At 55.1% G+C, this 27,628-nt stretch overlaps 1 protein-coding gene and 1 long non-coding RNA gene across 2 annotated transcripts; one reads left to right on the plus strand and one right to left on the minus strand.

Moving 5' to 3' along the window:
* Positions 1 to 4,584: 4,584 nt before the first annotated feature.
* On the minus strand, positions 4,585 to 27,628 carry SYT12 (synaptotagmin 12). The gene is made up of 8 exons (XM_081531991.1): positions 27,409 to 27,628; positions 21,106 to 21,162; positions 16,253 to 16,446; positions 14,173 to 14,565; positions 10,648 to 10,863; positions 9,482 to 9,602; positions 8,262 to 8,395; positions 4,585 to 6,916 (listed from the first exon to the last, which is right to left on the minus strand). The coding sequence occupies exons 2-8, from the start codon at positions 21,137 to 21,139 to the stop codon at positions 6,743 to 6,745; spliced, it is 1,266 nt and encodes a 421-aa protein (XP_081388117.1). The 5' UTR covers positions 21,140 to 21,162; positions 27,409 to 27,628; the 3' UTR covers positions 4,585 to 6,742.
* LOC145522873 (uncharacterized) lies at positions 8,761 to 13,969 on the plus strand. Its single transcript, XR_014066203.1, has 3 exons — positions 8,761 to 10,633; positions 10,798 to 10,937; positions 13,885 to 13,969. It is a non-coding gene; the product is annotated as an uncharacterized LOC145522873 (long non-coding RNA).

Here is a 27,628-nt window from a genome sequence, read left to right on the forward strand (position 1 = left end):
GCAGTTCAAAACCAGGAGGTGAGAAACCACTCTCAGCCCCCTTTAAACCTCACCGTGGCCCAAAGAGGCAGCTAGGGCAAGATTCGCTGCCCTTCTGCTGAGCAGCAGAGCCCAGGCTGCTGAGTCCTATTCCAGGCTCATCCAGGGTCGCGTTCAGCAGGGCGAAGCCTCACCTGGATAGAGGGGAGCACCCCAGGACATCCCCTCCCACCAATCAGCTGCCCCTTCCTCCCCGAAACTGCCCAAGGGCTGGGCAGTGACTTGGCACTGGACTGGGTGTGTAACCACTGATCAGGGCTCCCCGCCCCAAGGAGTGGTGGGGAGGAACCCCACCCCCAACAATCAGCTGTCGGCCTCGTCATCCCCTAGGCTCCCCTGATGACTACTGTCATCAGGCTTTGGGTGGCAAGGCTGGGAGGCAGGTGGGGCCAGACTAGGGGTGGAGGGAGCTGAGAGGCAGGCAGAGGTGTTTGGCCTTGGTTGCTACGGGGATAATCACTCTAATGACACTCTTGATGTGTGTCATGCTTTAGAGTTTCACTGAACGTTTCCTAAAAGTAACAGCACCCACCAACGGACTGCCAACCGTGTGGAGGCTCTTCTGTCCCCTAGCAGGTGGGGAGTGTTAACCCCATTTTACAGATGGGGCACTTAAGGCCCACAGAGGTTTAAGCTCTTGTCTAAGATCCACAGCCAGCATGAGGCAGAGCTCGAATTGGAACCCAGTTCTGACCGCACAGCTGGGCTTTCTCTCTCCCAGCATCACACCTGGTATGCATTATTTCATCTAGTGCTCAGACTGTGAGCTGGGCAGACTGAGGGATCGGACTCCCCCATTCTACAGATCTGGGAACTGAGGCTCAGAGAAAGGCAGTGGCTTGTGTCAGGCTAGCACGATCCTGAGCCAGGATTTCAACCCACATCCCCTGATGTTAAGCCCAGCCTCACTCTCACTCTATGCTCCTGCTTCTGCCAGAGGGAGATTTAGTCACTGGCCGGAGAATCTGCTCTGCTGCCAGGGAATTTCCCCAAATCTCAGACATTGCTGGGCCCTGGATGGCACTGTTTGTTTGGGGTTTGTTTTGGATGAAGAGGCGGCCCTGGTCACAGTCGGCCTGACCAGGGTACTGTTTGCTGTTTTACGGTTTTCTGTGGCTGCTGTTCACCACCAGCTTGTGGGTGACTCAGCCCTTTGAGGCCCCAGCAGTCCCAGGCCCAGAGTCCTCCAGCACCCTGCCCAGCGGGTCACTGACCTGCAGACCCCAGGTCCTCGGCCTGAGGTGGAAGTCCCCCCGTTAGATGCAATAGGCTCTCCCGGCCCCCGGCTGAGCTCTGAGCACCTCGGTGGCAGGGACCGAGGCCCACCCATCTCTGTCCCCTAGATGGGCGTCCTGCCCCAGACTGGAACCTAGCCGTGGCTCAGGATGTTATGTCCAGTTGACTGGCTGGACAAACAGGGAAAAGGAAGGCAGGTGAAGGAGCGAGGGAGAGAGAACTAAAGGAAGATGGGCTGACTCAAAAGAATAAACAAACCGAAGGAATAAATAAAGGAACAGTTGCTTGGCTGAGTGAATTCAGAACGTGACCTGAGCACAGGGTCAGCAGACAGGTGACTACCCTCCGGCCCCATCTGCTCCAAGGCCCCCCATGGCCCTGGCCCATCTGCCCCATTTTCTGACGGTTCTCCCCCATCCTCCGCGAGGCGGGACCTCCCTGCTGTCGGGGCCAAGTCTCTGCTGCCCCCGTGTGGCCACTCTGCTCCCTGCACCGTCAATACCCAGGGCTGCGGGCTCTGCTTGGTGTTCCTGGCTTGCGGTGTGGGGCGTTCATGGAGAGCTGAAGGAGTGGAGGGGGATGGAGGCCCCCTGGAGTGGGTGCCAGAGGAGGTGGAACTTCAGAGGCCTGGTCCTGCGTCCTGCCCTTTGGGATGTCTTGGTAGGAGACACAGACGCTTTGCTCTTCAAACCTCCCAATATGCACCCCCCTCCAACTCCTTTTCATCCCAAACACCAGATCCCAGAGCTCCAGAACCCCTCCACCCAAAGCCTTGGCCTTATGTTTACTGAGCACCCACTGTGTGCCAGACACTTGACATGTGGCATTTCATTCTATCCTAAGAGCTTCCTATGTGGCTCAACTGGTAAAGAATCCTCCTGCAATGCAGGAGACCTGGATTCCATCCCTGCGTTGGGAAGATCCCCTGGAGAAGGGAAAGGTTACCCACTCCAGTATTCTGGCCTGGAGAATTCCATGGACTGTATAGTATAGTCCATGGGATCTCCAAGAGCTGGACACGACTGAGCAATTTTCTATCCTATGAAGTGTGTTTAATTCCTATCCTCCTTTGATGAATGAGGAAACTGAGGCCCAAAGGGGACAGATAATTTGCCCAAGATCCCACAGCTGATACGTGGGAGTGTGGGTGCCTTCAGAGACCTTCTTGACCAATATGCCCATTCTTCAGATGGGGAAATTGAGGCTCTTGAGGGGAAGGAATTTGTGTCACAAACAAGTAAGCAGCAGACTCAGTCTGTGGCACGTGGAACCCAGAAGGGCTTCTTGTCCCAAGTTTCCTTCTGTCTGGCTTCTCCAGACCCACGCAATTCTGGTCGCCATTTAACTGGCGCTCAGGGCTGGACGCGCAGGCCTCTCGTCCGTGCTTTGCTATCGCTGACCCCTCTGGCTGGGACGGGGAGGTTGATAGTGGGGTGGGAGGGGGTGGAGAGTGAGGCAGTCCTGTGGCCCAGCCCGAGTGTCCATTTGGCTTTTTGGTCTGTCCCTTCAGGGGTCTGCAGGTGTAGGTGACACGGCAGGAGAGAGGAAGGGAGACTTTGAGCTGCTGTCACTCGTGGCTGCTGCGGCTCCTCTTGCCCCTCCCACGTGCAGACCTGGCCGGCCACTGCCGCTGTCAGAACGGTGACCTCCACGCCTGGCCTCTTGGGTGGGCTCGGCATATTCCTGAGGGCTTTCAGACAGAGGGGTCTTGGGACCCTTGAGGCCTGGGGCTAGAGGAGCAGGGGAAGGTGGGACGGAAGGGGAGGAAGGGGTGGGAAGAGATGAGGGGACTGTGGTTTGGGCCCTGCTGAGTGACCCTTAAACCTAAAAGAAGCGGGCTGCTCCTCACTGACCGAGAGCAGGGGCTGACATTCCTCGTCTTGACTCCCAAAGCTGCTTAGAGTGCCACCCGCCCCCAGTCTCCCTCCCTCTGGCCCGTTCCCACCCAGGACCTCACTGCCAGCAGGTCAAGGACGTTCAGACTCACCCTGGATGTGAAGCCTCCGCAGCTCAGCCCCACCTGGCCTTTCCAGCCCCAGCTAGCTGTCTGGCTCCCCAGACACCTGTGCAGGTGATTTCCCTGCCTCGAGGCTCGCTCCCTCCTCCACGTGCTCAGTCCTTCCCACTCTGCCATCTCCTCCAGGAAGTCTTCCCTGATTCCACTCTTCCTGGGCTCCTGCAGGGCCTGTTTCACTGGTTACCACTGTCTACTGGGTGTGTGTGGGGGGGCAGGGGGCTGGAATTCTACAGATCTTCACCTGGGCCCTGAGGTGGGCAGGCCTCCTGGGAACCCTACCCCGTCCCCCGCTTCTGCCACCTGGCCCAGATTCTCCTTCTCCCATGCTTGCTGTGATCTTCCAGGACAGGATAGGGGAAAACTAGAGCAGCCTGGGGTCCGGAGGGGCATCTCTGCTGCCCCTCAGTCCCGCCCTCGAGAAGCTGGGGAAGGAGGCAATGCGATCTAGTAGTTAGGTCATAAGCTCAAGAGCCAGAGAGCCTGAGCTCGAACCCCAGCTCTGAGATGCTCTGGCTGTGTGACCTTGGGCTAGTTACCTAACCTCTCTGAGTTTCAGTTTCCACATCTGCCAAAAAAAAAAAAAAGAGGCCGACAGCAGTACCCGACTCTTAAGTCTGCAGGGTTGCAGGCCGGGCACCAGCGCTCACTGATTGCACGTGGCCCGCCTCCCCTCCAAGCCCTTCCCCCGGTTCCCTTCTCCCTATTCTCCCCAAGTTTGCTCTAGCAAGGCTGATAAGTTGACCAAGGTTTTTCCACTCCTGCCCTTTTCCACATGTTTCTACTCCCAGGAAGCCTTTTTGGTCTTGTCCACCTTTTCTTGGCCTTATCTCTCTTGCCAGGTGGCGCTGGTGATAAAGAAGAACTCACCTGCCAGTGCAGGAGACATAAGAGATGTAGGCTTGATTCCTGGGTCAAGAAGATCCTCTGGAGAAGGAAATGGCAACCCACTCCAGTATCCTTGTCTGGAGAATCCCATGGACAGGGGAGCCTGGCAGGCTACAGTCCATGGGGTCGCAAAGAGTCGGACACGACCGGAGTGACTTGTCCCTCTTGCCCTGAAGACAACTCAGCAACACTCCTGAGTGGCCTTCCTTGAGACTCCTGACTGCCATTCTCCCAGCCAGACAGGCTCAGGGCCCCTTCTCAGAGCCTCCCGTCAGGGAGGGGGCATTGGTCCTTGGGATGGCCTCCCCACGGGGAGCCTCCTGCCCCTCCGGCGTCCAAGCAGCAGGGAAAGGCGTGCTCACAGCAACCCACACGGAGGCCCAAATCCCTGATTTCCAAAAACAAAAGTGAGTTGGGGCAAGTGGGGCTCCCCGGCAGCCCCCTCCTTCCAGCCCCAGCTTTATTTTGGTTCTAGAATCATTCCAGTCCACATACTCGGTCCCCACCACGCCCATCCAGGTGCACAGTCAGCATTTCATGCAGTTAGGGGGAGGGGCGGAGGGGGTCGAGAAGTGGGGAGTACATGACATGGCCTGCAAGGCAGAGCCACTGGATTGAAAAGAGTGCAGGGTCTCCCAGGCTGCAAGGGCTGGCCAGCTGTGTGTCCCCCGGCCCTGGGCTGGCCTGGGGCACGTAGACCTCCACCCAGTGGACAGCCTGGCCTCTGGGCTGGGCCACAGCCACGTCAGGTGGGGAGAGCCACTGTCCAGCCTCCAGTCCCATGACCACCCTGGGGCCCCCCAACCTTACTGGGGGTACCTGGGTGACCCTGGGTCTCCAGAGGCAGCCAGCCAGAGAACCCGCCTCTCACCCAAGGGTGGGCTCGTGGGGCATGTTGCCGTGTCTCCTCCCCACCCCCATCCCTGTGGCCACCCCTCAGGGCGAGGGGCGCACCCCCGCCTGCTTCTCTGGGGCTGCCTCTGGCAGCTTGGAGCTGCCTCCGTGACACCTGGAAGGCCAGGCACGCCTTCCCTCCAGCTGGGGTGGGGTGGGAGCCAAAGACTCCTGTGGGCGTGTAACAGCCCCTCCCTGGCTCCCCGGCTGGAGCCCCCTGGGGTGCCAATCACACGGCAGAGCACCCCCTCCACATGGGGCCGAAGCTGGGCTCCCCTGAAGCTGGGCTCCACAACCTGCCGGCCTCTTCTGTTGCCCCAGAGCTCCGTCGTGGCCTTAAATGTTTCTCCTGATGGCTCTCCCCCAGTGATCCCCTCGCCTGAGACTCTCAGGATCTGCTTCTGGAGCTCAGCCTCCGGCACTTGGTATTCTGATGGTTTGAACTGGGCTCCAGAGCCACCTCCTTCCTTCCCTGGGCTTCAAACCTGTCCCTCCCACTCCATCCTGACCCCCCTCAACGTACCCTCCTGACCACTGCTCCGGCCACCCCTTCTCCAAGGTCCAGCCCCAGGGACTCCCCTGCATCCTCCCAGGAGCCTGTGCCCACAGAGGCCCCTCCCATGCCCCTGGCAGTCCATGTTCTGTCCACCCCATTGCCCCCCAGCCTCCCTCAGCTGAGGCGTTTCTCTTCCCCACAGGGCCTGGCCTGGAGGGACGCCAACCAACACGGTGCAGCCAGTGCCCGATTTGTGTGGGGCTAAACACAAATCTGGGTTGAAAAGACTGGAGGGTCTCCCAGGCTGCAGGGGCTGGCCAGCTGTGTGTCCCCTGGCCCTGGGCTGGTCTGGGCTGGGACTGGGCCTCTTTGGACCCCTGGGCCTTATGAGGGTTACGGTTCTAGGGATTAGATTTCACAGAGGATGAGGCTGGAGCCGCTATCCCAGGAGGTCTGCCAGCCACCATTTGGCCTGGCCCCTCGGCCTCTCCTCCTGCCCAGAGAGAGGCCCTTGTGTCCACGGCAGCAGGTGGAGGACTGTGTTTGTGATGCGGTCACAATCCTACCCAGCTAGGCCTGGGCTGGGCTGCAGCCCGGGACTCAGCTCTCTCCCTGCCCCTCCCAGCGCAGCTCCCATGTTGCTCCCCATTCCCCTGAGTCCCCCTAAGCCCTCCACAGGTCCTCAAGGCAGGGCCGCCATCTGCACCGAGATCACCAGGGTAGGGAGATCTCGTCTCACCAACGTCCTAGGGGTGGCCTTGTTCACATCACCCCAGCCTGTGCCTTGCACAGCACCTGGCCCCCAAGACTCACAGGGTCCCTGTGCATGGCTTCCCAGCAGGGGTGGGGTGTGGGGAGCTCTCAGAGGCCAAGGCCCCCCAGGCCTAGGGACAGACCTGCTGGGTATCTGAAAATTGGGGCACGGGGGCCGATGCCTGGCTGCGCTCCCCGGGTCCCGGCCCAGCCACAGCCGGTCCTCAGTGGGAGACAGCCCTGGGTCCCCTGACATCCAGCCAGGCCTGTTCCTCCACCGCAGCCCGCACAGAGGGATCATGATGCTCATGGGGACTCCACCGGGGACCCCGGTGTTCACGATTCCGGCCGGATGACAGAGATGGGTGTCAGAGCTCGGCTCGTGCCAGGCCCCGGTGCCCACCCCGGCCCTGCCCCAGCTGCTAGTTTCGCCGGACGGGGTGCCACATGGACACGGGCCTGCGCAGCGTGGCCAGCATCTGGTTCCAGTGGGTGGTGCCCATGCCACTGGCCGACGGCCCAATGATGACGTGGCCCACGTTGTCCCCACGGCCGTCACTGCTGCTCTCAGCCACCGTCACACGGAGAGACAGGTCCTGGGGAGGAAGTGACATGGGTGCTGGGGACCAGGGGCAATGCCAGAGGTCCCCCGTGGCCCCCAGATCCCAGCAGGGTGCCAGGCACGGCCACCCTGAATCCTCACCTCGGACCTGTCTGACCCCACAGACCCGCCTCAATGCTTCCTTGCTGGGTGACCTTGGGCAATGACTTGGGCTCTTTCTATCTCAGTTTCCCCATCTCTAAAATGGTGGTGATCATAGTTCCTGTCTGCTCCAGAAACAAAGAGAGTTAAAAAGCATGGAGCACTTACAACAGAGACTGCACGCAGTCAGAGCGTTACGGATGTCTGATGCTGTGCCTGAGATAATATGTTGGACGCATAATTTAGGAAGGGAGGAAAGAAGTTGCTTGAGATCAAAGTAGTGAAGCTGAGACTGGAACCCAGCCTGACTTCTCTCCTTCCTCTCCCCCACCCCCTCAGCACCCCCTCACCCCGCTTCATCCCAAGAGTCAGCCCGCCCTAGGAGGCTGTGAAGTAGGAGAAGTGGTAGGAGGACCACCCAGGGGAAGCGGGGGGCAGAGGGGTGGCCTGTCCCATGAGGGTAGCAGGGGAGGGCCAGCCAGGGATGCTGAGATGTCTGCCTGGATTCGAAACACCCAGAGTGAGGCAGAGTTCTGGGTTTTCAAATTCAGACAGGGTGTCCCAGAAGCAGAGACTAGGGGGTTTCTGTACAGCCCCAGGGTCAAGGGGGCAGGTTTGGGCTTAAGGTACAAAAAAGACGGATGGAAGGAAAGAGTAAGGGAAGGTCATGAGCTCCCCATCCTCTGAGGCAGGCAAGCCAGGTTACCAGCATGGCCCAGGCCACATCCTCCGCAGTCCTCCCACCCTTGGTCTGTGATATCTGTGCCAGGAAAGGGGTCTCCCTGGAGCACATTGCCTTTTGAAGGCCAAGGGCATCTGGGGAGGTCAGCCAGGCCTCTGTAGGCAGAGCCTCAGGAGACTGAGGGCCTGACCTCCGGGCCTTGGCCCAGCCCTGACTCATCCCTAGGCCTGTGCAGTTCCCTCCCCTGGGAACCGTCTTCCCCCAGATCTCAGCTTAGCTATCCCCACCTGCCGAGCCTCGCCTGACTGCCAAGGTCTGGGTGTTCCTCGTGGGCTGGCACTGTCTGGGGACTTCCCTGCCTGTCCGCTATGAGCGCCCAGGAAGCAGTGCCCATATCCCTGGCACCCACCAGAGGGCTGGTACCTAGCGGGTGCTCAGTACATGCTTCTCGACTAGAAAGGTGATGGCTTAGGGCCAACCATCACCGCCTGCAGCAGCCCCAAGGATCGAGGCTGCAAGGAATGGAGGACCCCTTCCCTGCGCTATTCCCTGTCACCTGGAGCACAATGGCTGGCACGGAGAAGATCATGGCTTCATTGAACACTGGGTTAGGGTCGTCCCTCTTCACAGCTGTCTTCTTTTTGCTCATCTTCCTCCCATCCTGCAGCAGGTACACCTTGACAAAGGGATCTGTGGGTGGGGAGGGGGGTGGGGTGAGGGCCAGTGCCACACTCACTTGGCATAGACCTGCCCAGTCATGGCAGCGCACTGGTTCCAAACTCCCCAAACATTTGCTATTTTTTAAACAAAGCTCTTTGGCTGCACCAGATCTTGGTCGCAGCAGGCACGATCTTCAATTTTCTTTGTGGCCTGTGAACTCTTAGTTGTGACATATGGGATCTAGTTCCCTGACCAGGGATCGAACCTAGACCGCCTGGATTAGGAATGCAGAATCGTAGCCGCTGGACCATCAGGGAAGTCCCCCCAAACCTTCTCTATCACCGTTCTCTCCTGAAGTTCTGCCATCAGTCCTTTATTTCTTTCCTATTTTACAGATGAGAAAACTGAGGCTCACACGCACATCAAGAGCAGAGCTGGGCTTTGTACTCTGGCAGCCTGCCTCCCAGATGCCTCACATGATGCTTGGGGGAGCTCCACAGATCCATCATTGTTCACTCTATAAATGGCCCAAACGTAGACGTCAGCCCTGAGTCACCTGGCGCCCTTTCAGTGGAGCCTGACTCAAGGACGTGCGGCTCTGGAATAACGAGTCGCTGCCTGCGCGTCACTCCCCACCCATGGGTGTCCTTGCGACACCTGCCGGGACCCAGGGTCCCCCGGGCTCCCAGTCAGGCTCCTGCAGCCCTCAGTTTTCAGTTACTTGGGGCTGAGGCTCACGCAGACCTGAGACATCAGGTCCCGCCTGATATCCACACCATCTCGGTGGCCCTGGTCCCCGTTTGGGATCTGGGATGCAGTCCAGCCTCTGGGATTGCCCACTGTGTTTTCATACCAGTGCCCCAGCCTCCTTCCTCCTCTCAGAGTCACATCCCTCCCCCCAGGGGCTCCCTGTCCCCCTCCATGGTGCCCATGTTTCCCCAGCTAGATTAATCTTCCCACCGTGCAAAGCTCCTGAGCTCAGCCTAGGCCAGGGGTGGGGAGCCTGGCGCTGGGGCCTACACCAGCTGATGCCCCCAGGTGCCCAGGGCTTAGCAGCGAGGGCACGGCTCCCGCCTGCCACACGGAGGAGGAGCCAGGCAGCCAGCGGGGCCTTACCCGCTGTGGTCTTGTCGTTGGTCCAGATGAGATTCTTGGCTTTCACCACGACCACGGTAAGGCGCTCGGCCGTCGGGAGGTAGCTGAGGGACAGCAGGATCTCGCCCACGGCATCAGCAGCCTGGAGGATGAGTGGGTGGCTCAGAGGGCTTCCGCTTTCCTTCTCCATTGAGAAGTTGCTGCCTTTGGGGCTCCTTACCCCAGGACACCAAGCCGGTGGGATTGAGAGGGGGAACCCTCCCCTACTCCATGGCACTCCCCCCTCCCACTGGGTGTGGTCCTGCCTTGGAAGGGGGACCAGAGGTTGCCTGTTGAATGTAGCAACAAACGCAGTTATGTTCCCTCATTCCAGACCGAAGAAAACATTCTGTGATAGTAGCACTTAGAGGGTCCCAGCGGACGGGAATTAGCAGATCCTTTGCTTAAGTATTGGCTCAGGTGATAAAGAATCTGTCTGCAATGCAGGAGACCTAGGTTCAATCCGTGGGTCAGGAAGATCCAGAGGGAATGGCTAGTGGCCACTCACACCAGCATTCTTGTCTGGAGAATTTCATGGACAGAGGAACCTGGTGGGCTACAGTCGATAGATAGCGTCGCAAAAACTGAGTGATGAACACTGTCACGTTCTTGCTTAAATAACAGTGATGCTCCCCAAGCACTGCTACACTCAGGAAGTTGAACTTCAGCTTGGCCTCCATCTGAAATAACTCACTTGAGGGCCAGAGAGGTACTTCCCTAACAGAACCTCTACAGAAGTAGAGCTGCTTAAGGTTTGGTGGTAGGAGCAGTAGAAGAGCTGTAAGCAGTGGTCAGGGAGCCATTCATTTGCACGCAGTAACCTGAATTTCTTTGAATGTGGCTCTCCTTCTCTAATCTCCTAAAAGTGAAACTGGCTCAGTCGTGTCCGACTCTTTGTGACCCCATGGACTGTAGTCCATGGAATTCTCTAAGCCAGAATACTGGAGTGGGTAGCCTTTCCCTTCTCCAGGGGATCTTCCTAACCCAGGAATTGAACTGGGGTCTCCTGTGTTGCAGGCAGATTCTTTACCAACTGACCTAATCTCCTAAAGATGTTGGCATTCAGGCTGTTGTGAGGACAGTGGATTCTCTCATCTAAAGTATACACCCGTGACGCCCTCCTGGCACATGCAGGTGGGCAGACTGACCTTGTTCTGGTCCTGCAGGTAGAGCCAGCCGCTGAAGGGCTGTAGCGGGAGGTCGAGGACAGAGAGCTTCAGCTCCACCACCCCCGTGCTCACATTCCGCTCATCTTCATCGATGCCAAATACCGAAAACCGCAGGCTCTTCTCCTCCAGGGCTGTGGGGTCCAGCGGGATGGAGAACTTCTCATCGAAGAAGATGGAGTAGGCATTCCTCTGGATCTGCAGAGAGAAAGGGTGGTGGAAGGAGGTCTGACGCTGGGGAGGAGGCGGCAGAAGATGCCAGTGAGGCCATGGTAGGGAAAGAGCCCTGGATGGGGGAGTCCGGGGACCTGGGCTACCATCGGGCTCCGTTGACCTCACACCTCAATGTCGATCCTTTCTTTGGTGGCTCAGCCCTGATGATATAAAAGCCCCCTATCCTCTTCTCAGAGGTGGGCATCTAGTGGGCTGGCATTTAAAGCTTGACAAGCTGACCCCAACTAATTCCCATCCTCAGCGTCCATGGATCTACAGAACCCTTGCCATGTGCTGGCTGAGCCGGCCATCTCTCTGGCTCGCGTTCAAGTCCAGCCCTGGGTCAGGCATGCAGTGAGGAGGGATAACTGTCTGTGAAGCTGAGAGCCTTAGATGTCCAGCCCCCGTAGGGCCTGCCCAGGACGGTCTGAATGTCATGGGGCAGATGGGTGGATGGAATGATGAGGCAAGGCTGAGAAGACTCTGTTTCTGAGCCTAGTCCTGCCTGGTAGGCACCACTGGTCTCCTCCCAGGAAGCCGTGGGCAGTCCCCTGGGCAGGTGCACGCGCGGGCCCTGCTCCCCCCTCCGTGGGGGGCTGCCTTAGTCACTGCCTGGTGATATTTTAAGAGAGGAGCTGTCATCCCTGGTACCTTGCCTGAAGCTGGGGAGCTGCCCCCCTACTCACTGGCATTGGCTGGGCTGAGGTGCTAAGGCGCCTGCATTTCTGGGAATAAACCTGTCAGCACCTCCAAGTGTCCTGAGCCACACTCTCCTGTCATGCTCTGGGCTGAGAATAGGCTCTTACACTGCCCTGGGAGCTGTACCCCCCACCCAATCACCTGCTCAAGCATCAAGGGCTCCTCCCCCATCGGACAAAGCCCACCTCCTGATCCTGACCCTGGCATTCAGACTCTTCAGGATCTTCAGCCCTAAATTCCTTCCTCTGGCCAGCCTCTTGACTGTCCCCTGCCCATAGGACTGCAGGCTCCCTGATCATCCATGCACTCTATGAGCATGTAGATGGAGACCTCTGGGGTCGAGTTCTGGGTATCCAGCTCACTTGCTGGGGTTATCATGGGCAAAGGACTTTAATGAGCCTCAGTTTCCTCATCTGTCAGATGCCCTCAATCCATCCCCCATCCCTAGAGCTAATGAGAGGGATGCCGATGGGCCGAGCGCTGTGAACCAGGTTCTCAGCACACATTAGGCTGTGGTGGCAGCTGTCAACCTGTCCCCTCAAGGGATGGAACCAGAGCCACCCAGGGTTCTCCAGGCAGCTGAAGCCACAGGCAGCGTGGCTCTGGGCTCTAGAGAAACGCCTCATGGCCTTGATAGACAATCCATGGAGAGCTGACCAAGGACTGGCCTAAGGACTTTATATATATATAAAGTATATATATAGGAGAAGGAAGTGGCAACCCACTCCAGTATTCTTGCCTGGGAAATCCCATGGATAGAAGAGCCTGGCCAGCTACAGTCCGTGGGGTCTTAAAACAGTTGGACACAACTTAGCGACTAAATAACAATAATACACACACATGCACACGCATATGTGTATATATATACACACACATACACATGTATATATATATATATATATATATATATATATATTATATATATAGTGGAGAAGGAAATGGCAACCCACTCCAGTATTCTTGCTTGGAAAATTCCATGGATAGAGGAGCCTGGCAGGCTACCATTCATAGGGTCACAAAGAGTCAGACATGACTGAAGCGATTTAGCATATATATATATATATATATATATGTATATAGGGTTTCCCTGGTAGCTCAGCTGGCAAAGAATCTGTCTGCAATGCAGGAGACGTGGGCTTGATCCCTAGGTTGGGAAGATCCCCTGGAGGAGGGCATGGCAACCCACTCCAGTATTCTTGCCTGGAGAATCCCCTGGACAGAGGAGCCTGGTGGGCTACAGTCCATGGGGTCGCAAAGAGTTGGACATGACCAAGCACTATATATAGTTGGCTGTGCTGGGTCTTAGTTGCAGCATGTGGGATCTAGTCCCTGCTGTCAAACCCAGGCCCCCTGCTTTGGGAGCACAGTCTTAGCCGCTGGACCACCAGGGAAGTCCCAGGGCTTTGCAGATATTAATGCATTCCTTCCTCAAACACGATGATGCCCATTTGACAGATGGGGATTTGAGTCACAGAGTGTTTAAGTGACTCACTCCAGGTCACACTTCAAGGAAGCAGAGAAGCCGGATTTGAACCCAGGCAGTCAGGCTCCAGGGTGCTGCTCCTAACCATCCCCTGGACTGCCTCTCTGAAGCTGGCCTCCCCTTCTCAGCCCTACATGTTCCCTGGTGGTTGGTTCCAGACCCTCCTGGACTGAGGGGGCAGGGTGGGACAGGAGGGGAACGACAGTCTTCACCGCTGAGGAGTAGCCAGTTTTCAGCACGGGAAACAGGACTGGACACTGGGCCCTGGACCTCAGGCTCCTCCTGCTGTGGTCAGAGGCCGTGCTGGGCTGACCTTGTCTGCTGGTGCTGGGCAGTATGGCATCTTGTGTAGATCTCTCTCTCTTTTGGCAAGGCGGGGGTGCCATCTGGAGCAGGTTGCTGGGTCCCTCTTCTTGCCCTTTCCAGCTTATTCTGCACCCTCTCTCCCACTGCTTTCAGCCCCAGAAGCTGACCTCCAAGGGCTACATCAACAGGCTTCCTTGGGGGTGGCCAGGAGGGGTCACTGGAGGGAAAAAAGAGGCTGGAGGGAGGTCAGGGTGCTTATTCCCCCTTAAGGCAGGATGTCCTTCTAGGCAGGATGGCTACGAGTTGACCACGCCCCTTAACCAGGGGACATAGTCCTTATCCAGATGGCCCTCGGCACACAGTGGTCTCTGGGTAACTTCCCCTGCCCCCATCCCCTCGGACCAGGTCACCACGCCATCCCTGAGGTCGCCCTACATACCACTATAGCTATATAACAGTCCTGTTACCAAGCTCTCCCCAAATGAGCCAACACGAACCTGTCATCCCTTCCCTGCCAGAACCTGAAGTTGACACAGTTGACAAATGGACAATTACACTGGATTCGTGTGGTAAGATTGCCGAGAACTGCACACAATGGGGGCCGCCAGGTGGAGACTCCAAACTCTCAGATCTGTCCAGCACCTTCCACTCCGGGATCAGCATCCAAACCTTCTCTCTAGCGCCCTCCTCAGATCCTGCCTGGCCCAGCAGCCCTGCCTGTCTGGGCAGGACTCCTGAGAGCCCGTGGGCACACCCGCCCCACCTCCACCATTTGCCCCGCCCCCAAGGGGCAAGTTTCCACTCACCCGGGAAATGCCCACGATCTGCTCGTCCGGCAGCAGGCTGACACGCATGAAGCAGGACTCGAAGCTGGCTTCCTCCCGCTCCAGGAGGTCCTTGCCCTGCAGCACAGCCACGTGGAGGGTGTGGGAGGCGGCGTCGTAGTCCATGCTCACCTCCACCTGGCCCAGTGTGAAGTCCTGCCCGAAGTTGTTGCTCACGGAGGAGACGGAGTTCAGGGAGTCGGCCGACTGGGATTTCCGGAGGGTCCCGTAGGGGGCCAGGTCCAGCTCGCGGCCCATCAGCTCCAGGGGCCCCAGCTCGCTGATGCTTTCAAAGGTGTCCTCGATGCTGAGGCTGCCCTTGCGACTGGGGGGCCCCCTAGTGCTGGCGCGCTGCGCATTCCAGGCCGGCACTCTCTAGGGTGAGAAGAAGGGGAGTGGGAGCATCGGAGGGCAATAGGCTTGGTCTTGAAGACATGTGGTTAGCCCCGTTCAGGCAAGACACCTCCTAGCTTCCCTTTTGCAAAAACAGGGCATGCCTTAGTTAGGAAAATCCTTCTTTAATATAATTTCATGTTACTTAGTTTTCTCTCCCTATCCAGGATACAAGAGGGCCTTTTCTCAAAATGTTTATTTATATGAACTAAATTTCATTAATAAAGATGTTCACTGAGATGATGTGTATGAAAAGGAAGAATAGTTAGCAATCTAAGTGTCCAGCAGAAGGGGAATGGGTAAAAACTAGACTACAGATACTCAACAGACAATGGAGCAGTCTCAAAGGAGGCTTACAAAAAGTCTACCACATTAGAAAGCTTTCATGTTGGATAACACTAACTCTAATGGCAAATTTTTCTTTTCTCTAAATTGATCTTGGGATTTGAGAAAAAAAAGCCTGTGTACACTAAGTATCTCCCTTGTTGGTAGTCTTGTTACCATATTTTTTAATGGCTCCGTTAATTTGCTGTTAAGTGGATAGCCATGGTTTATGTTACTATTCCCCTACTGTTGGACATTTATCTTGTGTTTCACAAACATAAACCATGAAGCATTGAATAGCTTTCTTAAAATCTCGACTTAAAGGACACAGTCCTTTTGATAGCTTTTGACAACGTTTCCAAAACGCTCTTTGAAAAAGTTGTGCCAATTTACAGTCCTCCCAACAGAGTAAGAGATCATTTCTTCCAAAACCTCAAACGAGTGAAGGGGCCCTGGTCTGGTAACAGGTTCTGGCTGTGCTTTCTGGAACTCTCCATGATGTTAGCAAAATCCTCTGCCAAGTGTCAAGTGATGAAATGTTTAGCAATACATAGAGAGCCCTAAAAATGTTTACACTCCCTGATACAGTAATTTCACATCTGGGCATCCTTTCAAAGGACATAATCCCACATGAAGACAAAGTTTTACATATAAACCACTTACTGTATTATTTATGGTGGCATTTAGTAAATCATGGCACATACATAAAAAACAATCTTATGCAGTCATTAAAATGATGTTTATAATCAACAATATGAGAAAGTGCTTCAACTTTAAGTGAGATGAAAAGAATAGGGTGTTAAATTCTATGGAGAAGTGACATCCATTGTATAAAAACTATGCATGGAAAAAAAGATTGGTGTGGGGGCTAGATTTAAAATATTGGAAAATAATTCACAGTAGCTTGTCTCTGGGTTGTAGCTTTTAGGGAGGTTTTTCTTGTTTTTATTTTCCTGTATTTTTCACAGGATGGTGGGGAGGGTTTGTTTGGAGTTGTTTTTGCTTTGCTTTTAAAATTTGGCCACATCACATCACTTGAGGGATCCCAGATTACCCAGTTTATGCAGGCCCCGGGAGTGAAAGCTCAAAGCCCTAACCCCTGGCCCACAAGGGAATTCCCGGGGGTGTTTCAAATGGAAAGCATTCATTCATTCACCAAGTATTCATTGATTACCTAGCTGGGCTCTGTTGGAGATGTGGAGGAGGACAAGAGACCCTGTTCACAGGAGGAAATTAACCGGGAGCGAGTTGGGGAGGGATTGGGGGTCAGTCCTGAGAGTGGATGGTGGAGGTGGGAGTGGGGAGCATGCAACCCGGTGTGCACCCACGAGGACAGAAGCCTCACCTTCTGCCTGGCCTCCGCGTAGGTCTCACCATACTTCTGCTGAAGGTATCTGTAGTCATAGTTTGGGAATGGGGAGGGGCTGGGGAAGCTCCCCGACGTCCAGAGCTTCCACAGGCTCACGGCTGCAATTCCCAGCAGTGCCAGGGCCCCAGCGGCGTAGACACCCACCTCCCAATCAGGGGGGCTCTTGATGACTGAAGGCAAGAGCAGAGAAGTCTCTCATTCATGGGCCTTGGGGCCTCTCAATCATTATACATCCCCACCCAGGGAGTCCCCAGTTCAGCACCGACCTACTTATTCATTGAACACATTTTTTTTTCTTTTTTAGTCTTTATTGAATTTGTTACAATGTTACTTCTGATTTATGGTTTGGTTTTTTTGGCTTTGAGGCATGTGGGATCTTCGCTCCCCAAACAGGGATTGAAACTGAACTGTGGCAGGTGAAGTCTTAACCGCCAGGGAAGTCCCTGAATAAATATTTATTGAGTGTCTGTTACGTCAGGTTTCATACTGGGTGCTGAGGGTCCAGTGTTGAACGAGATATACACTCTCTAATTCCTGCTATTGGCCCCTTTCCACAAAAACACACTTCTAGCAGGGGCGACACTTGGCTAGAGCAGATGAAGAGCTGCGAACACTAGTTAAATATTCCTTAGGCTTTACACGGATAGGGTTGTTCTTGCCTCTTTGAGTTCTCTCAGCCTTCGGAGGACTTCTGCTTCTGGATAATCAAAGCAGACTTTTGGGGTCTGGGGGGAAGCAGAAGGGGACTTGGGGGAGAAAAAGAAATGATCCCCCTTTATGCCTCAACCTTCATCAAGAAGAACCCAATGTCCATCAGTCGATGAATGGAAAAATAAAATGTAGTACCTTCTTACAGTGGAATATTATTCAGCAATAAAAAGAAATGAAGTACTGATACATGCTACAACATGGATGAACCTTGAAAACATCATGCTGAGTGAAGGGAGCTAGTCCCAAAAGACCGTATGTTGTATGATTCTATTTCTATGAAATGTCCAAAATAGGGAAATCTCTACAGGCAGAAAGTAGATTAGTGATTGTCAGGGACTGGTGCGGGGAGCAGTGGGGGGTGTGGAGTGTGGGGATGCCTTTTGGGGTGATGAATATATTCTAAAAATTGATTGTGCTCACTCTTGCACAATATACTAACCACAGCCCACTGAACTGTACCTTTTCAGTGAGTGAATGTATGACATGTGAGTTTTATCTCCATAAAACTATTACCAAAAAACAAACAACATACAAATAAAAACACTCCAGCCAGAAATGAGAGGTGGCTGTAGGCTGTGCAGGGCTTAGGGACAAATCTAGATGCTCAGATGTTTTTTGTCCACTGGTGAGTCAATAACTTTCCTTATCTGAGCCTCACTGTCCCCAAATGGTAATTAACCACCCCCTCAGCTGTGCTGGGTAGGTCCTCATCTAGCACAGTGCTTGGCCCACAGCAGAACCATAAATGTTAAGTCACTCTACTGGGAAACCTGGTTCTTCATTCCCCCAGAGAAGCCAACGAGATAGTAAGGTTCATTTTGCAAAAGATCTCGCTGTTGGCAAATACAATTCTCTAAAGCATTCTCAGTGTTGCATCTACACTGGCTTCAACCAGGGACACTCAGGCACACAAGAACTTGCCCAAGGTCACAGAACCAGGAAGGAGTGGTGCTGGGATTCCAATTCTGGCAGCCAGACTCCAGAGCAAGCAGGGGTAACCACTGCCCCACCCGGCCTCTGCCCACACAGGTCCCCAGCAGCAGGGTGCAGAGACGTGAGGAGGGTGTTTCAGGAGTGGAGGTTTCTCATCACACAGCCATTGAGCACCTACTAATGTGTGAACACCCCCTGGAGCCCCAGGTTCAGTCCCTTAAGTGGCTCACAGTCCCCGGGGGTGGGCAAATCAATACAGGACAGTGATGGGTGTCATGATGAGACCATCCCAGAAGGGTTTTGCAAAGGGGGACACCCAAGCTGGGATTTGCAGGAGCAGCAAGGAGTGTGCAGCCAAGGGACTTCCCTGGTGCTCCAGTGGCTAAGCCTCTCCGCTCTCAATGCAGGGCTCCAGGATTAGCTCCCTGGTTGGGGAGGAGGCCGGTGTGCAAAGCTCAGAGAGTTCAGAGCACCCAGTAAGAGTGAGGGAAGGGGGCATTTGGGGTGGAGTCATGGGGCAGTGGGAGGCCCCAGCCCATCCCCCACTGTGCTGAACCCAGCCAGCTCCACCAGAATTTACAACACTCACTCCAGAGAAGGGCAGGGGCCAGCCTTCAGCCCTGGTATTTACCCAGCTCTCAGTACCCTACGGGGTCCCTTCCTCCACTTTGGGGATCTTCCTGACCCAGGGATTGAACCCAGGTCTCCTGCACTGCTGGCCGATTCTTTACCATCTGAGCCACCTGGGAAGTCTCTAGAGGGGAACTGAGGCTAATAGAAGCTAAAGAACACATCAATTAATATTTCTGGGCTCAAGGCCACCGGGGTGAGAAATGGAGAGTCTGGCGTAGGTGCCTCGGCTCCCGGAGGCCACCACACCTCCCTAGCTCCTGTCTCCTCATCCAGAAAGAGGGCAGGACATCACAATCACCCACCATCCAGTGGTCCCACCCGGGGTGGCGGGGTGGGGAGGGCATGGTTATTCTAAGGGAAAAATCTCAACAGGTTTCCTGTCTGCAGTGAGTCAGCGAGTCTGTACTTATAACAACAGAAGTCTGAAAACAGCCCCAAGATCTGACCGAGCGGGCCAGTGGGGGCCAGTGGCGCTGTCTCAGGAGGGACCGTCACTGGGCTTTGAGAATGACAGCTGATGTCATCAGGACGACACCGTGGCAATGCAGAGAACCGTCTCAGGCATTGATAAGAGAAGAAGGAAAAATCAATCCCCAACACGGTATAACCACATGATTTTGATGTAAAAATCACACAGTGTGTAGGCAAGGGCTGGGCGGACCAGAGAGAGGAGAGAAGAGGCAGAAGAAATGCGGATGGAGAGATAGCGAGCAAACCTGTGTGGTCCTGACTTCTGCTGCGAGAATGTAATTTGTGGGATAAACAAAACCACAGCAAGGAGCTATGGAGGGCCCAGAGGAGGCCAGGCTCTCAGGAAGTCCAGTGAGTGGGGGAAGGGAAGGGGCCGGACCTGGTGACTGGAGAGTGAAGTGTGTGTGTGTGTGGGGGGGGTCTCCCACCCAGACGCACAGGCAGCCCAGCAGGCTCACTGGGGCCTGGGTGCTGGCAGGAGGCGGACACCGTCCACACAGGCAGTGGACAAGGCAAGGTGGCTAAGCATTACCAGGCTCGCCTGAGAGTGAGGATCCTGGGGGCTGAGGGCCTGAAGCCAGCACCCTGGTTGGCACAAAAGGGGGGCAAGACAGACAAAGCCCCAGGAAGCTGACATGAAACAATGACAGTTAATGCTCATTTATTTACTCATTTTATTTTGTACCAGCCTCAGGACCGTATGGGAAGAATTCCCCCGGGGAAGTGAGGTCTGGGCTGAGATCAGGAATGAAGAGAAGCAGCCTTAGGAATAATTGTTCCCTCACTTTGCCAGGCTCTGTTCCAAACACTTCTTGTATATTAACCCACTGAGTCCTCAGAACAACCCTGAGAGGATGGCTCTATTATTATCCCTATTTTACAGACGGGGAAGCTGAGAGATACAGGAGCGATTCGCTGCCAGACAGCCTGGCTCCAGCTCTGTGCACGTAATCTCACACGGGTCTCGAGGACTTAGCCAGGCAGAGGCAGCGAGCGCTTCAGGCGAAGGGCACAGCATGTGCAAAGGCCCAGAGCTGGGGGGAGAGCCGTGTTTGCACAGCTGGGCACTTCACACGTTAGCTCACAGAGGCTGGCAGCATCACCCCCAGTTTACAGATGAGTAAGCGGAGGCTCAGAGAAGTTTCATCACTCACCGAAGGCCACGCCAGGGCCTGGGCCAAGGCCTGTGAGCCTGCAGGTGGAAAGTGAAAATTCCTGGCTGGGAGTTGGGAAAGGTGGTCTGCCCTTCAGCTCTGCCCTGCTGGGGGCTGAGCTAGGGGAGGAGCTGGAGGGAAGGGGAGCCACGGCCTGGGAGACCTGGGTCCATGTCCTGGGTCTGTTACTTAGTCACGGTCCCTTTCCTGAGCCTGCCCTCTCCCACCTGTAAATGGGGAGGGGAACAGAAGGAGAAAATATGGCGAGTGCATTTCACCTGTGACACCATCCGCCATCAGCCGGAGTGTGTCCGGTGTCTTGAGGCTGGTCCCAAGGGAACTGCCATTGCTAGACTGGACAACCATCGAGTTCAATATCCTGTGCATCTAGTATCAACCTTCCTGGTTTTCCTTGCATTTGGCTCTAGGAATGACCCTAGGGCAGTGGATTCCACACGACAGGCTCAACCTTAGGGAGCAGCAGGACAGGGGCCTCCTGGGGGAGCCCCTCAAGTCCTTCCCCAGGAAGGCAAGCGACTGGAACAGACAGAAGAAGAGACCTCAGACTGGTCCCAATCCGGTGTGAAAGTGATAGTGTTAGTTGCTCTGTCATGTCCAACTCTTTGCAACCCCATAGACTGTAGCCTGTTAGGCCCCTCCATCCATGGAATCCTCCAGGCAAGAATACTGGAGTGGGTGGCCCTTTCCCTTCTCCAGGGCATCTTCCCGACCCAGGGATTGAACCCAGGTCTCCCACATGGCGGGCAGATTCTTCACCATCTGAGCCATCAGGGCTGTGTGACCTTGGGCAACTCTCTGACTATCCTTATTGGTAGAACGGGGCTGTTACTGGGGTCCAACTGACACCCCTACCTCGGGCCTGGCGGGAGGGTCCTGTGAGATGGCTCATTGGCCGCGGGAACTCACCGCTCAGGTGGTATCCTGCCACGTCCACGGCCATGCCGCCTGCCGCCGGGGGTGAGGCTGGAAGGGAGAAGAGAGTCAGAGGAGGGGGCTTCAGAGGGTCCCCACGCCCCGCCATGCCCCACACGCCCAGCATCCAGCGCTCACACTCAGGTGGAGGAGGTCTGGGCAAATGTAGTGGATTTTTATTTATTTTAATCTTTTTATTCTGTATTGAGGTACAGCTGATGAGCAAACAATGTTGTGATGGTTTCAGGTGAACAATGAGGGGACTCAGCCATACATATACATGTATCCATTCTCCCCCAAACCTCTGTCCTATCCAGGCTGCCACATAACACTGAGCAGAGTTCCATGTGCTATACAGTAAGACCTTGTTTGTTATCCAGTTTAAATACAGCGGTGTGTGCATGCCCATCCCAAACTCCCTAACTATCCCTTCCCCCCATCCTTCCACCCCCCCTGGCAACCATAAGCTCCTTCTCAAAGTCTATGAGTCTGTTTCTCCTTTGTAAGTTCATCTGTATCATTTAAAAGTAGCAGATTTTTAAAATAGCATTTTACTTATTTTTGGCCACTCCCTGTGGCTTTCTGGATCTTAGTTTTCAGACCAGGGATGGAACCTGGGCCCTGGGCAGTGAAAATGTGGAGTCCTAACCACTGGACTGCCAAGGATGTCTCTAAAAAATAGCATAAAAAATGTCCCTAAAAAAAAAAAGTAGTGTTTAAAGCAATTTTCAAGCACTCTGAAACCTCGTTTCAGAGTTGTTGTTGTTCAGTTGCTGTGTCCAACACTTTGTGATCCCATGGACTGCAGCACGCCAGACTTCCCTATCCCTCACTATCTCCTGGAGTTTGCCCAAGTTCATGTCCATTGAATTGGTGATGCTATCCAACCATCTCATCTTCTGCCACCCTCTTCTCCATTTCAGGGTTGCCAGATGCAAAAACTGCAAGATGCCCAGGGACACGTGAATTTCTGATTCATTTTTGGTAAAAGTATGTCTAAATATTGCATGGGACATGCTTATACTAAAAAAAAAATATTCACTGTTTATCTGAAACTCAAGTTACCGGCATCCCATATTTGTATTTGCTAAATCTGGCAACCCTATTTCATTTCCATCCTACCAACAACAGGCTGACCATCAGCGACTTGTTTAGTCATTAGAGCAGCCCCCTCAGGTGTTCCCTAGGACTGAGTTCAAATGCTTTTGTTTAAATTGAATCGGAAATGCTACATTTCTGCAATATTCTGTTATCAGTCCTTTCTCTGCTTGGGATGGTTTCCTCCCCATCCTCCACTCCCAAGTTTTATCAACCACTGAAGGTTTGACTAAGTTGTTCTAGAAAGGTCTAGAAGCTCATACCACCCATTACCTGAAGCCAGGCGACTGCTCGTGGTTTTATTACTGTGTTTGCTAACAAGTAAACTGGCTCGCAGACATGTTCTAAATGGGGTGGCGGTTTGATAAAGAAAGGCTGGGGTGAGCTGTAAGGATCTCAGCTCAAGGGACACGGAGGACAGGATAGTTTCCACCCTCTGCGTTCCTTCGGGGTTCCAAGAGATGGTTACAAGCAAGGTGAGTTGGGGTGCCCGTGGGTCAGGGGGTGCGGATGAGGTGGGTGGTCAGACCTTCAGAGTGTCTGTCTACCTAAGGGCAGCTGCTTTTCTGTTCCCATGGGAATGCCAGTCTAGCCTGGCTAGATCTTCTGAAAAGCCAGATACTGGTATTTTTTTAACATGCGATTTCTTGATTTTTAAATGTTGCAAACAATTCACAAAAAATCTAAACACCATTCAGTAGAAAGTAAAAACTCCTGGGTAGTGATCTGTTTACAACTCCTCAAAGGATGCTGTGGGCTCCCTTCGGGACTGGGGTCCAATCGGGGAGTGAGCATTTTCTGGAATCCTGGGGTTCTCCCTGATTTGTAGCTTTGAAGTCAAGAAGTGGGGTGCCTTGATCCAGACAGGGTATTCCAGCACATGTGGAATTGCCAAGGGTCCCAGGGCAGAAGGCCTCGAGAAGTCGGGGAGGGTCGGGCCCTGGGGTGAAGCCTGCCTAGGTCCACAGACAGTTCCTTGCTCCCTCCCAGTTCCCTGAAGATGCCCCTACTCCCACGTGAGATGTGAGTTGTCATGGTGACGGGAGGGCCGTACTAACTAGGAAGGGCTTTACCCATGCCAGTTCAAGTGGAAGCTCATTCCTGGGACCTGGGCTGGAGATGATGATAAGGACCTTGCCAAGTACTTCTTATACTCAAGCTGTAAGCGCTTTGCATATACATTACCTCATTTAATCCTCTAACAACCCCTTGAGGTAAGTACTATTATTATCTCTGGTTTGCAGAAGAGAGCCCTGAGGCAAGGCAGTGAAGTCATTTGTCTAGGCAACACAGCTAGGAGACTGTTCAGTGCAGGCCATTCTGTTCCACACTTGCTCCCTAACCCCTGTGCCTTACTGCAGGAGGGCATATGGTTTCAAAAGGTGTCTGAGAACCCACAGGCCAAATCAAGCACTGTGTACATGCCCAAGGTGGCCTTAATTCCTGGCAGAAGGGGTTCTGGATACGTTGAAACACACATGTTAATATGAACACTCATGTCTCGACCGGCCTCTGTCTTGCTGGGAATCTGATCACACTATTGGCTTTATTTCCTGCTTACCTGGCCCAAGCTGACTTCCTGCACTGGGACAGCCCATGCCAGCAGCATACTAGAGTGGGCTGAGGACATCCTAGTGGCAAGTTCCTACAGTTGGGGACAGAACCCTGTATCTGCCATATTGGGCGTCTGGCTGTCAAGGAGCCCCCATCTTTCCAAGGCTCCCACATGGCCCACCCTTTCCCCTCCCCTCATCACAACACCCCAACACTGTGCATTCATTGAAGGCACCAATGACTCTAGGCTCAACCAGGCCAGAAGGTCCCATAGAGAACCCCTGTGAAGGGGCAGAGGCCAAAGCACCTCTGCTGGACAGGAGGGAGGAGAGGAAATGGAGAGGTTGAGGTTCTTGGGAGGAGGGCAGCCTGAGCAAGCTTTGAACCCCAGATTTTCCCCCTCACTAGCTCTGAGTCTCAGTTGTCCCATCTGTAAAATGGGGTTTATGACTGCCTTATCAGGGTGTCAGGAGGGAGGAAGGAGAAGGAAGTGAGGTGGGGTTTGGCAAATCTTAGCTGCTGTGATTATTAGCCTGGAAATGGTCTAGTGAAAGTGAAAGTGTTAGTTGCTCAGTTGTGTCTGACTCTTTGCGACCCCGTGGACTATAGCCCACCAGGCTCCTCTGTCCATGGCATTCTCCAGGTAAGAATACTGGACTGGGTAGCCTTTCCCTTCTCCAGGGGATCTTCCCAACCCAGGGATCGAACCCAGGTCTCCTACACTGCAGGCAGATTCTCTATCATCTGAGCCACCAGGGTCCAAAAGGCCCCCAAACCCTTTACTTTGAGCAGTGGAATCGTGTGGGCAGCACTACCGGCCTGCAGATGTGGTATGTTTGTCTCAAAGTGAGTTGCCAGCATTCAAAAACTGGGGAGATTTCCCATTGAAAAATGGGTTTGTTTAAAAGAAAATAGATTTTCAGCTTCCCTTTAAAAGTTAGATTTAGGAATAGTGGGTCTCAGCCTCCCCCACCCCAGAGCAAGAGCTGGAGCTGAGTAGGCTGCACCCTTCAGATGGGGCATCTGCTCTTTGGACCTGGCATCTTCTACTCTCGCATTCACTTCCAGAACCTGCCGGCCCCTGGAAGCATCTCAGTTCATGAGCGTGGTAAGCAGGCTTTTGGATGAGTTAGGGAAGGTTCAGAAAGGTTAAGTGACTTGCCCAAAGCTGCACAGCCAGGAGTGGTGGAGCTGTGCCTGCCACCCTGTCCAGTCCCTTGTCTATTAGTAGCCACAGCCCCGTGTGGACTTCAAAAACGCCCTCCCCATGGCCTTGCTCAAGACCCCTAGGGAGCAGAGCCTGTCATCATCCCCACTCCACAGAGGACGAAAGTGAGGCTCAGAGAAGGTCAATGAATCTGCCCAAGGTCACCAGCCAGTAAGCAGAGAACTGAGACCGAGCCAGAGCTGGCCCTGCAGCCAGCGCCCTTCCTGATGGCTTTACTTACCACTCCCGAGACCCCCTGACCCCATCCCACCCACTACGACAACCTCTGCAGACTCCTGCTGGCAGCCTGGAGGTTTGCCAGGCAGAGGGGCTGCGGCTCCAGCTTGGAACAAGATGCTGATACGGCACATCCGAGGCCAGGGCAGCCCGTGACCAGAGCTGCCCTGAGTTCTGACATGCAGGAAATGTGGCACAGCGGGGGTGGGTCAGAGCCATCCCAAACCCTCATCTGAACCTCGTCCTGACACCCTTCCTCACTCCATCCGTTCATTCTGGTCCCAAACCCCCAAACCCTAAATTGCAGGGAGCTTGCTCATTGAAAACCCCTCTAGGTTCAAATGCAGGCTTAATCATACCTACCCAGCAACACCGACCTCTTACTGTAAGAATCAGACATAGTCCATGTTAACTGCCTCCCGTGGTGCCTGGCTCATTGTATTCATGTGATATAAACCTGACCACCGAATGGGTAAACTGATCTCCCTTTGACAGATGAGGAAGCCAGGGCTGGAGTCACTCAGCCTATGAGTAGCAACACTGGGACTGACTCCAAGGTGCGATGGATCTGGGCCTGGGCTCCTGGCCACCACACCACCTCCAGAGCAGGCCTTTCGGGGGTGGAGATGGGTGGGAAGACCTACCACGAGACTTACTGGAATCTGACCACAGGTTGAGGACCCCTCCTGGGCTTATCAAGACATGGCTTTCCAGGAATTTGGTGACTCTGGCAGGGGAGGGGCTCCCCCTCACCTCATGTCCTTGCTCAGTGCCCCTGATCTGGCAAGCTTTTGGCTCCCCTCACCCGGAAGCCAGTAGGCAATGGGAAGGATCAGAGGGTGGGGACAGGGGAGCCCTTGATCTGGCAGACTGGGAACCTCTTTAGGAGCTTCAGGTTTGAGATTCTTTTCAAGGGCTCCCTCCCACTTTCTGGAATAACCATATCCTGCTACCATCCCCTCCCTAAAGCCCACAAAACCACAGTACAAACTGGAGAGGGTGGTGGGAGCTGGCATTTCCTTGGCACATACTGTGTGCTGAGTTCTGTACCAAGGACTCACCAGGTGTTATTTCACCCTCCCTGCTGCCCTCTGAGAGGACTGCTCCTCTGCCCACTGCACTGGTAAGAAAACTGAAGGGCAGGACACTACTTGCCCGCAGTCACCAGCGCTGACAAGAAGCAGGGTCCAACCTGGAACTCCAGGCTGGGAGACCCCACCCTCCCAAGTTGCTTGGGGAAGGCTTCAGATTTCAGGGTGGGGAGGCCAGGGGCTTGGATCTTGACCCTTCTCCAGACTGGCTGTATTCCTTTGGGTGAGTCTCATGCCCTCTCTGAGCCTCAGTTTCCCTATTTCTAGTAGGAGGCATAGCTGCTGCTGCTGCTGTCCAACCTGTCACCCACTCCCTAGCTTCGGGATGAGATGGACATTCCAGGGTGCAGACTTGCCAGGTGCTTTGTGGGGAGGGTGGCCTCATTGGCTGACGGGGTGTCACCCAGTCCCTCTGTAGCCCATGGAAGAGGGGTCCCTAGGATGGCTGGCTCAGGGAACCTCCACCCACAGGCCTGGCTCCAGGTTCCCCTGTTTGGCCCCAGCTCCCCCCACCTTCAGCCTAAATCTACAGCACCAGGGCCTCCTCTCCCAAAATGCAATGGCATCAAAGGTTGGCAGAGAGACCCTGGACAGCTCCCCACCTAGGCTGCTGACAGCAGACAGAGGCCCAGGATCCTCTTGGTCCCCTGGGGCCTCCTGGCAATGGGGTGGGACATGGGGCTTTTCCTGAAAACCCAGCACCCATGCCACGGGGACCCCCAGGATATTTGGGCACCGAAGTGTTGGGGGGGCCGACCCTGGAGCTGGGAAGGAGGTGCGAGGCGGGGCCGGGGCAGCGGGGGCAGGCAGGGCGCTGTGCGCGTGAGGGGTGTGCGTGCAGCGCGGGCGCCGGGGAGGCGTGTAAATGGCCGAGAGAGCCGCGTGTGTGCACACGCGGGGCGGGCGTGCGGGGCGCGAGGCGATGCGCAGTGCGCGGAGTGGCCGGGCCGGGGAAGGGCGCCCGGCGTGCGCTGTGCCGTGTCTGTATGCAAGCGCGGCGCGGGTGTGCGATCCGCGCGTGTGTGCAGATGAGCGGGGCTCACGGAGCCAGGGGGTCTCCGGCGCCGCGAGGGGGCTCTGCGTTCATCCGCGCTCGGGGCGCCTACTCACCCCGGCTCCGCTGAGGAGCCGCCGCTCCGGTTCAGGTTCAGGCTCGGGCTCCCAGCTCCCGGCTCCCCGCTCCCGCCGGCCTCCCGCAGCGCGCACGCACCGGCGCCAAGCCCAGCGGTCGCCGGCGGAGCCACCCCTGCAGTGTCGCCCCGCGCCCGCCTGGGAGGAGCGCGGAGCCGGCCGGGGGCTCGGCCGGGCCGGGGCGGCAGTCGGGAGCTGC

Source organism: Giraffa tippelskirchi, chromosome 10 (genome assembly GCF_054371585.1).
Source record: "Giraffa tippelskirchi isolate mGirTip1 chromosome 10, T2T-mGirTip1v1.2.pri, whole genome shotgun sequence".
Classification (NCBI taxonomy): Eukaryota; Metazoa; Chordata; class Mammalia; order Artiodactyla; family Giraffidae; genus Giraffa; species Giraffa tippelskirchi.

Excerpts from the sequence above, each read along its gene's own strand:
- SYT12 (XM_081531991.1), bottom strand. The coding sequence starts at position 21,139 with ATGGCCGTGGACGTGGCAGGATACCACCTGAGCG. Across the intron at positions 9,603-10,647 it reads ACCTGCAGGACCAGAACAAG|GCTGCTGATGCCGTGGGCGA; the intron begins GTCAGTCTGCCC and ends CTCATCCTCCAG. Across the intron at positions 6,917-8,261 it reads TGCCAGCCATTGTGCTCCAG|GACCTGTCTCTCCGTGTGAC; the intron begins GTGACAGGGAAT and ends CTTCCTCCCCAG.